We start from the raw sequence: 19,154 nt of genomic DNA on the forward strand, positions 1-19,154 counted from the left end.
AGATATTGAGTCTCAGTAATATTCAACTCATATTTCCATTGCATGGTTGGCTCTTGTATGTTCAATGTTGTTGTGTTATCTTTAATCCTGCTTCTATGACAGGCAATGGTCAAAAGCAAACGATGAAACAAAATTAAAGCAGTCGGTTGATGTAAAATAAATGGTAGGTTAAAGCAAAGTGATCAAAACAAAGACAAAACATAATATACAATACTAAATAAATATTAAATAATCAATAAGTTATTTCTGTATCTTTCTTGAGGCTGTTGTGTGCAGTGTCCTGCAGACTCACTTGTTGGATTTGTTTTTATCAGTCAATACCAATATCCCTCTCAAACTATTTGTGATGTTTTCATGACAAATTACATCCGGTGTGTGTAATCATTTATCTAAAGTGCAACACCTTTAATTAAATTGACCACTTTGTCACCTTGTGCATGACCCCACTGCCCTATATATCAGCCCTACACAAAGATATTTAGACAATATCTAATATGTAAGCACAACTGATTTCAGTGATATTTACAATAATCTGTGTATGCAATATTGTATTCACAATTATACAGTATACTAATTGTATCTATTGATCAGTCTATCGATCTATCTATATCTCATTTATGTAGAGCTACCCATTAACTATACTGTATGTACTGTATAATCACATCCTCCTCTAACTGCATGTGGCATATTTTCCTCAAAACATAACTTTTCTGGCCACGAATACTTAACTATTTGACGACCAAATCTTCATTATGGTGTGCAGAGAGTGTTACAGAGGCAGGGGCTGACATTCTGTAAGAGGACACTTTTGGAAGAAAATAGCCGTTACGACGCATCGAGAGCTTGTAGATCTGCTATTTTCCGATGACATGGATTTCTAAACAAATTCTTTCAACACAAAATGCTGCCTTCAAGATCAGGAGTTCAGAAAAAATGTATTCTCGGGTATGGCATGGAATGGAGAGGATGTCATTTGCATTTCTTTCACCATAGTAAATGCTGCATTCATGGTCTGGAGAGGGCATTTGTTTTACAGACGGGTAAAAGGGCAGGGCTGAAGCCCCCTTTGATGTTTATGTGTGCACGTCCCTGGTTCCTCGCCAGAACAAACCTAGAGATGACTATCCACAGGAGTTCTTTGTTTGTACAGTGTACACTAAACAGTGTTGTGGAACTATTTTTTATTCAAAGACTTTGTTAAAATGTGTGACCTACATGGATCCACTAATGATACCATGTGGAACCAGGCTCTTCAGTAGTTGTGCCTCTCACAAGTGGTTTGAGTGGTATCATAACGGTTCCATTTAGTACCGTGAATGATTTTGTACGCATTGTCTGTTTCATTCAGTGACATTTCTTAACTCACGTCGTGGATCAACAATGGCTTGAATGGTTGTTCATACAGAGTTGCGGCAGAACTTGAAACATTACGTTCTTATCTAAATAGCAGCTATATCAGCCAGGAGGGTGAACGCTTCAAAGAACCACTTGGTTCTTTATGTTGGTGAGTTGGTTATATCATAATTACAGTATCATGTTCGGAACGTTCTAAATTGCACGTTACAACTGTCTACTGTAATAGCACCAATAATATTTGTCGTGATTTTGTACCAAATAGTGTGACCTTTGTCGATATTAGATTTTTGTATCTTGACTATCATTATTTGACTGAAATTGAACTGCTAATGGGCAGCTAAAGGAAGCTAGAGAAACAATAATGGTCCATATACAGGAAACACCAATTCAATATTTTGATTACAAAATTTGACTGAAAGATCAAAAACACAGCAGCGTTCTGATCTTTTTCCCTTAGTAAGAATTGCATGTCACCATAGCAACGTCCATAACAGATCAATTTATTGTTAACAATCACTGTTTTGGTATAGCGTACTTCAGCAAATGGAGTAAAGAAAACACAGATTAAAAGAAGGTCTAGCTAACAATCCAATAAAAAGAAATAAATAGAAAATAATCAGATTAATGTCTAGTGATTCCATGTTCATATGAATACATAACATCTACAGTATAAGTTAATAAATTCAAGCTACTGTATAAATACATCACAGCATGCACAATATTGTATTATGGAGAATATTGGAGCAGTTATCATCTTACACTGAAGAAACAGTATAATAGGCAAGTGCATTTCTTGACCAATAAGAAACTTAACACAAAGAAAATCCACAAACCTCAAATCTGCTTTTAGATCTTCCATGTAACATTGCATGTGCTCTGTCCACAAATTACACATAGTCCCCCAATCAAGTACTGTACGCGATTCCAGTCGACCCTGTGACCTTTCAGAAATCCTATTGATAGTTGCGAAGATAAATTACGGTAGGCAATTAGGGGTTATGTGTTTGGTGACTTGTTTCAACAATTTCTTCCCAAACCAGAATCTTTAAAATAGTATTTTTCCATTGATTTTGGTTTGATTTCAATGAATGAAATGGTAATTCTACAAACATAAAAGAGCCAATAGAAATTGTTATAGTAACAACAATACTGACAATAAGAATTAGGTGCCCCAAGACGGTTAATTTATTTAATAAAAAGCACAGCAGCAGCACATGAGAAACAAGTTGCACTACCCAGCAAGCACGGTCAGGACCTGGACGTCTCGATTGGGGCCAGATCAAGTCAAGCCATGACAAGTCAGATCTGGCCCAGAATATCACCTGATTTCAATCAACATAAATTCTGCCCAGTGCCCACTATAAGACGGACATCCTGGATGAATCAGAGAGAGTCCGATCGAGGCCAGATCAACTTAAGTCATATCGCAACTAGTCAGATCTGGCCCAGAATAAGCTATTATTTCAACTGGTGAAGACGTCTTGGAAATTACGTAAACATCCTCCCCATATGGGCTGTGATCTGGCCTAGTTCTGAACGTCACCGGAGGACGTCATCATAACGTCATCATGACGTCATTTGGCTTGCTGGGTAGGCTTTACTTCATGAACTTGTATTTTAGTTATACAGTATGACTGTGACTGAGCTGAACATAACCTGACACAGAGCAACCGTTTTGTATGTATGTTCAAAACAGAGTCGACCTGCTTCTCACTCAAGGACCACGTTGCTGTGCATCCAAGTCCCATGTTGGTACGTCTCTGGTTACTTGATAGAAGTTCGGTTTTTCCGCAACCTCTCTTCTCTCTATAACTAATTTGCAACACACTCTCTTTCTTTCTCTGTCTCTCATTAAGCAAGGTGATGCATTCAAGGTTTACTCTTAAATTTTCTTGTTGCTTCAAGCGTCAAACTTTATATCGAATGCTCCTCCCTCACCAAATACAATAAGACAGCTCGGCTTCCTTTGCAAAATAACAACAGTCTATGCCTAGTGTGAAGGTATTATTACCCAGTGGCCACACTGTGAAGAATGACATACCCCTTGCTTCTAAGTGGTAGTTTGGCAAATGTCACAGAGGCTATCGAGAAGGATTTTCGTTCATTTCTTTCTTTTATCATAACTTCGACTAACTAAAATTGACTGCCCTCATCCCACCGTTTATTTAATTTAACTTTTAATTTGTGGAAAAATAAAGAACAGCGGCCGCATTAGTATCACCAGCAAAAGTGGCTTGCCGATGCTCCATCAGCCCCCCTTTTTGTTATCGTTTTTAATTTCTAAGAACGTTTACTAGTAGTATTTATTTATTATTTTGTTGTCGTCATTATTCGTGAGCGCGCGTTGTCTGTGTGTGTGTGTGTGTGTGTGTGTCTGTGTGTTTTGGCAAGAAAGAAAGAGGTCTTGGTCGGGACTTTGTTTTAGTTGTTGCCTCCCTCGCCCCCTTCCTCGTCCTGCTGGTCGCTCGTCCACAGCGTTAGGTTGTCCCGTAGCAGCTGCATGATGAGCGTGGAGTCTTTGTACGAGTCCTCGTTGAGGGTGTCAAGCTCCGCGATGGCGTCGTCGAAGGCTGTCTTGGCCAGATGACAGGCCTGCTCGGGTGCGTTCTGGATCTCGTAGTAGAACACGGAGTAGTTGAGCGCCAGGCCCAGGCGGATGGGGTGCGTGGGCTGCATGTGCTCCTTGCTGATCTCGTGCGCCTCGCTGTAGGACCTCTCGCTGGACTCCACCACGCCGGCGCGCTTCTCGCCCGTGGCCACCTCGGCCAGGTAGCGGTAGTAGTCGCCCTTCATCTTCAGGTAGAACACCTTGCTCTCGTGCTGCGTCTCGTTGCAGTTCTTGACGAGGAAGCCGTCGAGGAGGCTGAGTACGTCCTGGCACACGGCCTCCAGCTCCTTCTCGATCTTCTCGCGGTAGGCGCGCACCATCTCGATCTTCTTCTCGTTGCCGTCGGCCGACGTCTTCTGCTCGATGCTGGAGATGACGCGCCAGGACGAGCGCCGCGCGCCCACCACGTTCTTGTAGGCGACCGAGAGCAGGTTGCGCTCCTCATTGGACAGCGCCTCGTTCAGCTCCGTCACCTGGAGGGAGAGGACAAAGGATAGCGGTGTTGATTTCGCCGACTAATACTACTGTATGACAAAAAAAACGTTCATCGACTATACCTTTTTTCATGACGAAAACTAAATGGAAACTAAGCTATGATGACTAAAACTAAGACTAAATATATTGACAATTTCGTCAACAAATAAAAACTAGACTAAATGTTAGGAAACAACTAGTGGACAAGAGATCCAGTATAAGTCATTTTACACTTGATTTTATACTGAAAATAGCAGACGAAACAAGCTCACAATGCGCCGCATTGTGAGCTTGTATGTATAGATCGGCTATTTTCAGCAAGTGTAAAATCATTACGATGGCATTAAGGTTTGCCAAATACATTTTAGTCGGCTAAATCTAAATGAAAACTATTTAATAGACTATGACTAAAACTTTGCTGTCAAAATCAACACTGCAAGGAAGGATGCATTGAAAGGCGTTACAAGGATGTAATCTCATTTACTGTTTTTTTCCCCTCTTTTTTTTTGCAGGCTGTTACCATGCAACAGCCGGGCTGCGCCATATACTGTAGCAGTAATAAAGTTGTTACTGATTACTGAACCAACACTTTAAGATAAGTCGCCAGATGTAAGACAGAGTGACAATGATAAGCAGAGAGAAGAAATCAGACCCGTCTGAACTGAGTGGTGCTGTACTGTACTCATGCTGTAGTACTGTACTGTACAAAACCCTATTTCCGTGCTTGGACGGACAGACACACATACACACAGACGTACGTACATACAGTACATACAGACACACATTGCTAGCACCACTCAAAAAGAGAATGGCCACTACCACTCCATCGAGCAGGTTGCTGACATCATCCCGAGGTTTCTTCTGCGCTGAAAGATTTATTTATTAATTTATTCATTTTGACAGGCCAGTGTCTGGATGATTTCACCTCTATTCTACCCCAATGGGAAAGGCATCTTCACACACCTCAATATACAATCGACATCATAAACAGTATGTATTTTATATACTGTATCATCACACACACACACACACACACACACACACACACACACACACACACACACACACACACACACACACACACACACACACACACACACACACACACACACATATGAGAGAGAGAGGAGAGATTGCTGTTTTCCGCTCTTGCTTTGCACTAGGTCTTACTTTTGTTCACTCAACCAAATGTTGGGTCACAACCAGTGTTGGGTATCGTTCATTTCTAAACTTATTTTGGATTACTGCCATTAAAAAGAATCCTGTGACGTCACAAGATTACGCACTGAGAAAAGTTGTTAGATTTCTTTTTTACAGTCAATTAAAACCCATTTTCGAATGCTTGCACATTGTATTACTGCCTACCGTCATTGCGCCACTTAATCACGACCCATATTAATTAACTCTATGGTTAAAAACAAGAATGATATACACCATAGACAATATCCCCTTTACACCTCTCTTTATTAACCAATATAATTCGCCATAATCGCCTGCCTACAGTAGGACTGGACAGAAAATCAAGAGTACACAGAGTACAGACAATATGCCATGTAATGAGGCCAATCATGCCATATAGGCTACAACAAATAAGCTTGTACGCCTTTTTCAATTTAACCAGCAGCGGCTCACGCACGTCACTGCTGCACGCTTTTGCGCTCCAACCAGCCAGCTTGTGTCCCTCAAGAGTCCTTAACCTGTCCACACCGCACATCGCGGCGTGGACAGGTTACTCCCTTACCCCGCAAAGTATACCAGTTATATAATGCCATTACAGCCAACACTGGTCACAAGTTCTCACAACTCTTGAGTTGATGAGTCTTACCCTGGCCTATATATTAATAACCCTATCCCTATAAGATGACACTCACACTTATATTGTGGGGGATTGTCCTGTTGTAATATGAAGTCATTACTAAATGGTCGCTACCTCACGGTTACAATATTAATGCTTCAGATAACTTATAAAAAGACCAAAGCGGTAGCTTAACCTATTTGGATTCCGGTTAATTTTGGGGTGAATTTTGGGGTCTTCAAAATAAAACTTCCGGCTGCAGGGAAGAGACTACAGACCGAATCAATTCTGTCAGTAAATGATTTAACAAAGTAACTTTAACCTGTGGGTCATATTACATAATCTGCTTCTCTTAATAATTCCCCATAGACACACTCAGGATAAGAACCGACATTTACAGTGCCTCTGATATGGGTAGGGCTTAAGTCATGGATATAGCCATAAATTAACCGGCAATCTTTTCATCATGAGTTTCTTTTAACAGTATATTTGGGGGGGGGGGGGGGGGGGGGGAGGAGTGCCATCCCCCCACTTATTTTCTTCTTTTAGAAAAAGCTAATGTTTTAGTAAAGTTTTCACACTGATATACAGACTAGCCACCTCCCCAGCAACATCGCAGAGACAGTAAATCCACCACAGTACTAATCGTGTATAGCTATACTTTGCTCTATACTACTCCAAGCCCCATCCTGATAAATGACCATAAGCAATATGTAACGTAACTGTAAAAGGCAGCCCAGCAGTGTACTGTAGTTCAGCGCTAGAGTACGAGGTCAGAAAAACAAGCCCTAAACAACCTCGCTGTAAAAACATGGCCGTCTTTGTTTCCAGGGGCCTGTGCAGAGTGTGCAGAAAGCCCTGACGGAAGCTATGGTGCAGGGATGACAATAGGCCTCTGTCTGCCCATAAAGCTCATCAATTGCGCTGGCTCTCTCGTGACTCATTCTTACACAAGGCTGTCAACTTCCAAAGAGTTGCATGCTAATACAAATAAATGCCAGGAAGCACAGTCAATATACTTCCCCTCTGACAGATCTGTTTTCATTCATATCAACAGTCAGTGTAGTATGTTAGGCGTGTGTGTGTGTGTGTGTGTGTGTATACATAGTATAGCTAATACATATTTTATATACTATTTTATAGCTAAAATAGTATATCATAAATTTCTATTCTACGTGTGTGCACACACACACACACACACACACACACACACACACACACACACACACACACACACACTATAGACGTTAAGGTTGAGAGGCTGACAACAAGAAGTCCCTTTTCCAGTGTTTAGAGGCCAAGTGCATGCCATAATTGCCATTTGATTTAGTCTTCAGCTCGCCATTCATCTGTCTTTTTCCTTCCATCCTTGCAATCTTCCTGGTCTTCATGTGTCTCTGTTAAAGTGATGTGACAGACAGCCCCCTCCCCTCCCCTCCCCAGCCTGCCCTCTTTCAGGCTGCAGAGCACAAAGGCGGCATGCACTATCTGACGTCATGAGCAGTGTGAATAGGCTTGTTAAGCACTGGAAAGCATGGGGGGGGGTTACATAGCATAGCAGTGAGTGTCACTAGTTAGTAAAAGTGTTCAGTACAAAAGTTCTGCCCTGAAAATTGTTCCGTTTCTGCTGAGTTTTTCTTTAACCCATTTTGACCTGAGATCAGATTAAAAAAATGTCTTCTACATCCTGACAGTTTTCTGAAAAAGCTATGTTTCTATGTCAGTCGTTCGATTTTTCAAAAATAGCAGACCTACAAGCTCGTAGCGCGCCACTCGGTGGCCATTATTGGCCATTATGACAATTCATAATATATATATTCATTGGAGCCTGTGATGCATTCTGAAGTAGCTAGTAGTAACATTTAAAAGGGTAAGGGCACACAATTATGCTTACCGGTAATTCAACCTTACAAAATGTTTCTATTTCTATTCTATTCTGGAAGGCCTGTACTGTATGTTTTCTACTTTGTCTTTTCATGCCAAAGTAAAGTACTAAGTTTTGAATTACTCAATGCACATTGAACCAGTAAACCTATTCAAAGTATTAATAGTGACTTTGCCACAGGGACAGTAAAACAGTTGAATGACTGCTCACTAGCTAACATCGTTAGCAAATGTCCTTGTCCAATAGTATACTGATGTGTAGTGAGTTGGATTGGGGATATTTGTGTGCAATCATGGAAGGTCTATCTGACTGATCACTAATCTATACCTTTTACAGAACATCCAAGTTATCATGTCGAGATGTGAACATCTTGGACATGCTTTTCTTAGAAGGAAGTACAGTACATGGTACTGGAATAATGTGAATTGCTGCTATGGGGACAGCCCATAGCCCAGTGGATAGGGCGTGTACCACATGGGCTCATGCTCATGCCTGGAAGCGAAGCAATGGTTTGATTACTGTGTGACATACATTGTAGTAGTCTATTTGGCAACACTTCCTGTACTCTAGCTCTGTTGTCTATTTGAGCAAAACCACAGAAGTACCTCTCACAAATTATTACTGCAAGGTCCTGTAACCCCGCCAAGTGCCAAGGTTATCCTGTAAACTTATAAAGCAACGTTTTCAGAAAAAAGAAAAAAAAATACATGTTTCCGGTGCCTGCATCATTTTGCCGGGAGTGTCGGCCCACCACCGCAGAGTCTAGGGGTTCTAATCCAATTATTGTGCAGGAGGACTGGGTCAGAGGCACTGCATCCTCTGACTGGGGGCTCCTCACTGGCAGGTGAGACGGTATGAAACAACAGTAACAACATGCAGAAATGTGTGTGGGGATGAATTAATTACGACTAAATTGGGGAGCCCTCTTTACACAGAATGCTTTGGTAAGTGTCTGGTTTTCTCCTCATAAAAGGAATGGTATGGTTTGCTTTAAATATCAGTTTCTGATCATCAGTTCTCCTTTAATTTTCATGTAGTCTCTAGACAAAAAGTGGAATCATAAGACTGTTCATAGATCTCAAACAAGTCAAAGTTATTCATTCATGAAGAAATAATGTGTTCCAAAGGGACCATTCCATTGGAACAAACAGTGTACATTGCCAATCTTGTATATGAATTGGGTTGAGCTGCATAGCTAGACAGAACTGTGCATGTGTGATACACCTACTCCTTTTGCTGACCAACAACAAACAAGCTATTCAGCAGATTGTCTATTCTGTGCAGCCTAATCAATAGCCAAAATTAGATACAAGGTTATACGGTGGTTATGTTGTTTCATACCTTAGCTTAGCCTTACAAATTTGAACAAAAAGACTATTGACAATTCATTGGGAAAATTGCCACAAAAAGGCCAATAATGATCTGCTTAGATTCCTGCAATATATGTACTGAACGTCTAGGACAAAACTCTGGCAGACTACCGTATGTTCAAACTTATAGGGTGCTGTATAAAGGACAGTTTATCTACAAAAGTCACACACACACACACACACACACACACACACACACACACATAAATACATCTATACAAGATATCCCTTGGGATAGAATTTATACCTGCAATATAAATAATAATAATAGAAAAGTATATATTATAATAAGTGCACTTCTTCCATGTTCACAGCCACCTACACATGCTTGGTAGTCCAATTATGCTTATTGCTATAGACGCCAACAAGCAATGCATCCTCATATCGAACAAACATTTCACAGAGGACTCCGTGGACTGATTACTTTGTGTTTGACATAGAAGCAGTGTTGCTATGAATGGAAATGTACATCAGTTATACACTATTTCTATGGCCTGCAGTGAACTTACCAAATTCTGCAGATATTAAGGCAAACAATATACACAATATAATTTCGTCCTGACGAGTGGCACCACCGCCGGGTTTGGCAACTGTACCACCGCTGAACGCAAAGCATATACATGAGAGATGTCAGGAACATTTACCACCCCCACCATGGTCTGTGGACTCTGTTCAAACGCTACTGCATCCAATGCCAGGCAAACGATACAGGAGCATCAGGACCAATACCACCAGACTCCTGAACAGTTTCTATTTAGCAGCATTTAGACTGCTGAATAAGAGCTAAGCCTGTTGCCACTGCACTGACTGAACTGCACTGAACTGTGTTTTTTTTCTATAATTTGTATCCCTCGATTTTGCAACCCATTTTTTCACCCAGTGTCAATTGTCTAATGCCGTAATCCTGGGCACTAAACTTCCTCTGCCAACCTGGGGGGACTGACCTCATGCTTCCTTCTATGTATGAGGAGTCCAAGCTGCTTCTTTTCACCTGACAGGTGCTATGTCTGACCCGGCCAGACATAGCACGTGGAAGGAACACGTTATTCCGACCAGTTCCTTTCCCCTCCATCAGATGCCCCGGCTGGCCAGGGGGAGGTAGTTTAGAGACCAGGATTACTGCATGTTTTTTGTGAGGGTACCTACCCTAGGGGACACGGGGAGAACATGCAAACTCCACACAGAAAAGCCCTTTCGCCAACCCCGCCTCGGGAATAGGCACTGATGACACGGAGAAGAGAACATGCCCCCAGCGCCCACAGCGTCCAAAGTGGGAATCGAACCCAGGACCCTCTAGCTGTGAGGCGACTGTGCCACCGTGCCCCATCTGAACTGTGTTTTTGAACAGACTGAACTGATCCATTTCAATTAGACTCTCGTCTCACTCTCTTTCTCTCCCCCCTCCGGTGTAGAGCTGCCTTTGTTTTGCAGCGCCTGTGTCGGCTATGTCGTGACTGCACGTTGTCAATGAAGTTGAAGCAGACAGTAGCCTAGTAGCTAACTAGCTAACAGCTATGGCCATGGTGATGTTGTTAGCCTGTTGCTCAATACTAACCACTGTTTCACTCGTTGTCTTTTCCTTTTCTATTCTTTTTCATCCCATCGCCCAAGCCTAATATATAGCATGCGTGTAACTAAACTTTTGTTAGGATGCTCAATTCATTTAATGTCCAGAGAGCTCTTTGTAAATTTGGATATGTCAATCAATGTATTCTGTAATGTATCAGACCTTTTAAAGACCCACAGTGGTTGTAATGTCGTCATATACTAATAATATACCTATTGTTGTTCAGCACCTGAAAGGTTTTTGTTGGGATGTGCGTTCTTCTCTAACTCTATAATCGATGTATTTAACATCTTGCAATCAAACTTCTTTCCAACCGTAAAAATCCATAAAGATAGACAAAAACAAATTAAACAAACATTGAAGCAACACACTTCATGGCAGGAGCAAGGTGTGGCCTTCCCCCATTACACACCTGGCCACAATCATCCCTTCCCAGGTATAAATTGGTATCCACCACCTGTGGTGCTTATAAAGCCACACCTATGCACCATGAATAATAATAATTTAAAAAACAGCTCCAACACTAGTATTATTTGTAAATATGCAAAGAGAGACGTCAAATATTGACTGTCACTGCACTCTTCTTTTGTAGGGGGGGGGGGGTCAATGAGTAGTACATAAAATTACTTCTTCAGTAGGCAAATCCATTGCAAGTAGGCAAAATCATGCTACAAGCTTACATTCCCTCCCCACGTATTGCTGACAGGCCTGTTTTCAAGGGGAAGAAAATCGAAGGAAATACTATAAACTAAATTGCTATTTGACCTTGTAAACTTCTAAACTACACAGTATACTCTTTTACTATACGGTATTGGTCAATACTTGCAGTAGTTACTGTATACTGTAGTACTACTGTACACATCTATGCCCTGTATCTGTAACTTTTACTGCTGTGCTGTCTCTGGCGCCTGAATTTCCCCCGCGGGATCAATAAAGGTATCTATCTATCTGACTTGTAAAATGATATATTTGACTTTACAGCAAAATCTCAATACAGCCTAAATGAAGATTTGGACATCAAACACACCGTAATTGTTTTCTTAGCTCACAACTGTGTCCTGTATGCACTCTGCTCATAACACTCCGGTTCAGGTGCGGTAGGGAGGGAAAAACAAATACAATTTCGCTGGCTTATGTTGTCTAGGGGGACGCAGTTTTTAGAATCTTAATATCTCGGATTCTTCTTTTTGGGTCAAAACAAGTTTGATTTGCGGCTCATTTCTCTGAACGATATGATCCTCTGTTACAAAAAGTATGTTTTGGGTGGATTAAATGACAATCGCGGAGTTATATAGCAGAGTTATATACAGTATAATAGAGACGTCACCGGATTTCTCCTCTCATCCACTTGCATTGAGTTGCTCACCCAGCGCATGAGGCCGTGTTCGAACCAGTGCATTCTGGGATTTCTTATGGGCCATACGTGAACGTGTGCAATGATATCAACGGCCCAGCGCGTTCACGTATGGAGCATGGCGTTCACGTATGGCATGGCATGTGAGCGAGCGCAATGCATAGTGCTTGGCCCATAGTGTAATACCACTTTCGGCCACCATGTCTTTTGTGCTTCAGTGTTTCCTCTCGGCACTCGGTGCCGCACTATGAGCTTGAAGATCTGCTATTTTTCAACAGCTAAAGTATAACATAATGCTTAAAACACCAAAAGGGGTTCCCGTCCTGAATGGGTTAAATGACTGGATGATGCTCTGAGTCACCACCAGATGGCGCTGTTGGCGGTAAATGAGTTAAAGTGTTGCAAGAACAACACAGGTGGTATAAAATAAACTGATGTAGGGGTTTGAGATGGTGGAAGAGTCTTTTGTGTATGTCCTTGTTTGATGCGTTTTTGTTCTGTGTTGTTGGAAAGTTTTCTTGTTGCTGTGTTGTGCTTTGACTGTTTGAGGACCCCTCGAAAACGAGATGCTGCATCTCAAGGGGCTTATCCTTTAGTGCAATTTCAAAATAAATAAATAATTTGGACTAGACTAGAGAGGTATCAATTCAGTATATATTAATTACACAAATATTTACCTTTTATTTATTCAAAATAAAAAAAACAAGGCGGTATAAACTGGAGAGTATGTCTGGCAGGAGAGTTATGTCTGGCCTAACCCAAAATAATATATAAATAGAGGGTATACGTAGCATAAAGTGAGAGGCAAATCGAGTGGCAAAGTGATTTTAACATAATTTAACATTGTTTAATTCAATCAGATAGGACTTTTCTGTTTGGATGTATAGGCTCTATGGCTCCGAGACATGGACACTTTCAAAGAAATTTGAGAAATGGTTGGATGGCACTTACACCCGCCTTCTAATGAGAGCGCAAAATCTCTCTTGGAAGAGCCACCCATCGACTAATCTAATATACGGCAACCTTCCCTGTGTTTCTTCACTAGTCTAGATCCAGAAGAACACAGTTTGCCGGCCACTGCTACAGAGCTGACAATGACGTTATATCTTCCGTTCTTCTCTGGAATCCTGCCTCAAAGCAGACCAGAGGTAGAAAACTGTCGTTCCTTGATGTCATCGCTAGGGACACATGCATCAGTATGCAGGAACTGGGGATGGCAAATTTAGCAATGAAGGACTGGAAAGTCTGGCGTGGCATTGTGAAATCCATGATCTCTACCGCGGTCAAAAATGTTGATGATGGGCTGTCAATGCCAGAAAGTAGTTTTTTGCCACTCAGTAGGCGTTCCTTCATAACTTCCGGGTATGATGATGATGTCACGAGCATACCCTCTATTATGATATTGAGGAGAAAAAAACCTTTGGACATTTAATTACATATTTATTCATGAAAAACACAAGACGGGGGTATAATATGGACTAGAGAGATGTTACTTAACCGCTTACTAAAATAATTATGATGTAAAAATAATTAATGAAAAACACAAGGTGGGGCACGGTCTGGGCTAGATGGGTATATTCTGGGCGAGCCTATATTATACCCGGGGTATAAACTGGTCTGGACTAGCCCACTTTAACCCCAGGTATAATATGGCTGGGGGTTTATTTGGGGCTGTTACACTGGTAAATCACTAAAGAGTATATCGCACCGCACCGGCACGTTTCTATCATAGGAATACATAGAAGACAGCTGTCTATGGGGAGCCCCCATACTTATTGTCAGTGAATGGCCCTCCATCATTGTGATTGGCTCGGAACCACCCAGCCAGTTTCACTAGGAAATACATCATGAGATGGTCGCGGAATGCCATTGCAGCTGTTTTTTATTCTGCATTTTTTAAATTTTCACAATTGACTAAAGACAAAGTGACATCACAGGATGACCTTGATATAGTTGTAGTAGCAGTACAGACGAAGAAAGAAGAAATGTTATGCATTTCTTATTTATTAAATTAAATTAATAATTCAGACAACTCAACTAATCTTAAAATTCTGTATCAGTGGAGTAAATGGACTGCATTTTTATAGTGTCTTTCTAGTCTTTCCGACCCTTCAAAGAGCTTTACAATGTATGTACTGTACATCAAATTCACCCATTCACATACATTTCACACACCAAACCATGCCTTACAACCTGATCATTGGGAGCAGTTAGGGGTGTCTTGCTCAAGGACACATCTACACTTAGCCAGGAGGAGCCGGGGATCGAACCTGGAACCTTCAGATTCCAAGATGGGCTGCTCTACCTCCTGAGCCACATGCCGCCCCCTATTACTAATATAGCCCTGTAAAGTTTACAGGTTTCTCATATTGGGATGGTGTGTTGTTAATGTTCACTAATGAGTAGCAGTGTCCCATAGTACTAGACAACATTATTTTGTTAGAATTCTTATATGAACTAACATAAAGATTTAGGTAGAGGGCGGCTAGACCGCTAATGTAATTAAAGTTAAAGGCGGTGGGAGCTGAGAATTGTAGAAATAATAACATGTCAGTCTGTTATGATTCATTGATTACATTAGGTATAGTAAAAAAAAAAAAAAATCACACAATGAAAATGAAAGCAATGACAATTTACTTTTAAAATGTTCTAAAGATAACAAACTCTTGATAATGTGTACTTTGGCATTCTGTATCTGTATACACAGTATCTGAGGGAGTAGCCCACTGGGCGTTTTATTTTGTAGAAAGGAAGGTGAAGTCAACCTCTCTAGTATTATATGAATTAATTAGCAAATTAAATTTGAAGAAGATGATATTAAGGAAAAGGCAAGAAGATATGTTATATATAAACACATATCTAATGAATATTTATGTCATATAGTGAAAATACATTCAGTTTTGTAAACAGGGGGACAGAAGCCTTGTTAGAGTTGGTGAGTTCCCAGTCTTAGAAATTGTCTTTGCAGCATAATGTTTATGAAGTTTGGAACGTGGAAGGTATATTTATATTTATATATATATATATATATATATATATGTATGTATCAAACACAGATAAATCATAGAATATCAAGTTAATATGTTTCCAATTTAATTTTGACTTTAGAAATGTATCTAGCATACACTCTAGCATACATATACCTCTTGCCCCTTCACTCTAATAAGAAATGTTCAAATGTAATGTTACCTTGTTCAGTTTAAACTTTTAAGTGCATACTTGACTAAACCAGCAAGCAAAATGGGGAAAAGAAAATGTAACTAGAAAAAGTGCCCCTCGGGGCACAGGTCTCCACCAGGGCAGGTCAGGTTGTGGCCTCCTGGTGGTGCAATACTAGGCCAATGTGAAAAGGGTGACATTTCCTAAACACCTTGGATGGCAATTGGATGATTTGAGTCATTTTGTTCCAAAAATGTGTTTTGCAAAAAAACACCTGTTGGTGGCGCTATAACAGGCCAATGTGAAAAGGGTGCGATATATTCCTCAGCCTAGTAGGAAAGTCTTTAAAACATTTCACGTAAATTGCACACTCATGATTTGAGGCTTTTCTTCAAAACGAGCCAATCCTGCAAACTTTGAAAGCCAATGTTAGCCAATTAGGATGGAATATGAAATATCGGACAGAACCGTCTTGAACACATGACTATAGAGATAGTGTCTAACGATTTGCAGGATTTCTGGACAGAAGAGTAATATAAAAAAAATAGTTTTTCAAAAGTCGGCCTCCTGGTAGCGCTATAACAGGCCGTTCTGGAAAATGTGGCATCGTTGGCATCCAGGGAGTGTGTGTGCAAAATTTGGCATCGACCTGGTTAACAGTGCCGGAGATTAGCTGGTAACAGACAGACGGACACACACACACACACACACACACACACACACACACACACACACACACACACACACACACACACACAGACGGAGTGCAAAACATACTCTCTCCCCATGCCTTCGGCCTGGTGGAGACAACAAACTACTGAAAGATGACTAATATTCCATTTCCATTGGGTGGTGATTGCTATATGTCCATGTCTGCAGTGGCAAGGGATTCCCCTCCGATGCAGGGCGAGGCAGCCGAGCAGACACACCCCACTGCCCAGTGCCACTACTGCAGAGAGACTGGCTGGGTGAGGGGCAGCCCTCTCTGACTCGGCATAAATCTGAGGGGTGGAGCCAATCCCCCTCTGACATTATACCCCCACCTGGTCCTAGAGAGTAAGTGAGGAGTCACTGGCCTTATAGTCTCCTACTCTCCAGTACACTAAACACTGACAGACAGCAGGCCACAAGATTTTACTTGTTGAGTCTGATAGTTGAATTTGTTGTAGCCAGAATGGCACGCCGGCTGTATCCCTGCTTGCTTCCTCCTCCAATTTAGAGAGGAACAGTTATTACTGATTTGTGTATGAAGGCTTTCATGGCAGAGGAGGTAGCCTATGCTGTGGCAGCATTGCCCTTTTCCCGGAAAATAATGCAGATATGAGATCCAGGCCTATAGTCAGAATTCCTTACGTGTCAACGAGGTAGCAACCATGATGTATATGTCATTGTCGGATCATGTAAGCATGATCTATGATCAAAATGATGGGTATGAAATGGTGCACTACTGTGGTAATCACATTAGTGCACCATTTCATGCACAGCATTTTGTGGTTGTGAGCCCTCCTGGCGCTGCATCTTGCGTGGCTGATGCTGCGACACGCCTCATGTGAAAACCTGCTCAATCGCCGAAAGAGGTCGAGGATGCGAGAGTGCAGTTGTTACACAGCATCATCATCATCGACCAGTGACCACATTGACACTTAAGCTTGGAAGAAAAACATAAAGGGGGGGAAAACGGTAGCGTTCACTGCAGTGTGGCAATTACAGGACATTTTGGCGAGGTTTCCACTAACGCCCACCCACGTCTGGAAGGTGAATGGTTATTCTTATTATAAACTGATGTTGCGCAAATCGATTGTGATCAAGCTCCTTCAGCCAACGTTCTTTTCACAAATGCGCAGTGTAGCTTTGGGGGCGATTCGGGGGACCCATTGACTAATGTGTCTCCACACAAAATAAAGATGAAAGTATAATCGCAATATGTTTCTCGATTAGCATCTTCTAAAACGGAACGTGGCCATTCTCAGCCCATACGATGTCACTCGTCATGGTACCACTTGCCTTGTCCTCTATGCGCATCATTTGGCGTTATTATAACTATAAGCCTACAGTAGCTGGCTAGCTGCTCTCTCCAATATTCATCTTTGCGTAAAGCGTTTTATTTCCTTTTCGTCTTCAGATCAGTACGTGGTTAAACCGAGTGCTAATGTCAGTGTGAATTTCACGCTGTATTTCTTTCAATCATTTAACAATCATACAGCCTGTCTGGCAAAAGGCACCGCCCCAAGATCAAACCGTCCGCAATTGCCCCTCAGTCAACCAGTTCACCGCAGTAGTACATCGTGTAAACTAAACAGATAAAATAGATAAGATGATCGGTGGTTCGTCTATGTAGACGTCTACATTTAAAGAAATAATATCTATTACACGAATCGTCGGATGCCAAAAAAATGAAGCATGATGCCTTTCCTTCCTGTGGGGTTCCAACTGATGTTGCTTTAAATTACATATTAGCAGCACGTTTGACAGTTCAAAAATGACGTGTTCCTCATGATCGTGATCTTTGATGATAAGTTTCATACACCAGATTTATTTGACATCGTCTGATTCATTCAACTGCCCCCATGGTACCCTATGGAGACAAGCTAACGTCTATATAGTTAACAATAACGTGCTCCGATATTTCTCACATTTCAAGCATTACCATATTTAAAAATAAATAAATATATATTGATGAGGTTGACCATAATTCATAATAAATTGATTCAGAGGATACAAATGATCACAAAAGGTATAATAGCCTACTTACCGATTTCATGGCAGCTGCCATATCATCATATCTTTCTGCCTGTTCAGCCAGCCTGGCCTTCTGCACCAGTTGCTCACGGTCTACCATTTTTTTAGATGTAGTTTGTATAACGTGATCCTAATATTTTCTATCTAAATAAATGTGATCATATGGTTATTTTTTAATTTTTTTAGAATGCAGTGTTAATGGCACCAGGTCTTGTTGCTGCAGCTGCTGCCTGCTGTCTGCGCGTGGCGACGGCACACCCCTCCCCCTCCGAGCACTTTCGCTGGATGGTGTCACCACCCAAAAAGGCGTGTCCTCACAGAGTGATGTAACCGTTGTAACATACCGGTAGCTGATATAATTCACACATCCCATAGCCCAGACTGACAGGTTCGCGCTGTGATTGGCTATAGTTGGTCGTCAGGCAAACGCTTAAAAAAAGTGTACTATAGTTGCTAAAAATGCAATAGTGGGCCTACACATGTAAAGTTACTTACTCAAGTACTTCACTTTTGAGGATTTAAAAAAACTTTTACTGGAATATTTCCAGTTTCTACTCCATCCACTACATCTCAGGGGCAAATATTGTACTTTTACTTTGGCAATTTGAAAATAGACGTGTCGCAACACATTGTGAGATTGCAGATCTGTTATTTTCAAAAGATTTTAATACATTTGAAAACTTGAAATGGGACATTCTGCATAATGAGTACTAGTACTAGTATTGGCATTTTAAGAAATTACTTTTGTACTTTTACTTTTAACAGAGTATTTCTATATTGAAGTATTGATACTTTTTAATTAAAGGGATATTTCACTTTAAAAAAAAACTTTGGTTAATTCCATCAT

The 19,154-nt window shown here is 41.1% G+C and overlaps 1 protein-coding gene across 1 annotated transcript; it reads right to left on the reverse strand.

Annotated features, from left to right (window-relative positions):
- Positions 1-1,710: 1,710 nt before the first annotated feature.
- On the reverse strand, positions 1,711-18,555 carry ywhag1 (3-monooxygenase/tryptophan 5-monooxygenase activation protein, gamma polypeptide 1). The gene is made up of 2 exons (XM_080780408.1): positions 18,321-18,555; positions 1,711-4,437 (listed from the first exon to the last, which is right to left on the reverse strand). Exons 1-2 carry the CDS (start codon positions 18,405-18,407, stop codon positions 3,778-3,780), a joined length of 747 nt encoding a protein of 248 aa, XP_080636534.1. The 5' UTR covers positions 18,408-18,555; the 3' UTR covers positions 1,711-3,777.
- Between the last annotated feature and the right edge of the window lie 599 nt (positions 18,556-19,154).

This window comes from Protomyctophum bolini (genome assembly GCF_963924005.1).
Source record: "Protomyctophum bolini genome assembly, chromosome: 13".
NCBI classification, from domain to species: domain Eukaryota; kingdom Metazoa; phylum Chordata; class Actinopteri; order Myctophiformes; family Myctophidae; genus Protomyctophum; species Protomyctophum bolini.

What these genes read in the sequence shown, in the direction of transcription:
- ywhag1 (XM_080780408.1), bottom strand. Translation starts at nt 18,407, where the DNA reads ATGGTAGACCGTGAGCAACTGGTGCAGAAGGCCAGGCTGGCTGAACAG. An exon ending in TGGCAGCTGCCATGAAATCG is followed by an intron (nt 4,438 to 18,320) that starts GTAAGTAGGCTA and finishes CTCTCCCTCCAG; the next exon opens with GTGACGGAGCTGAACGAGGC.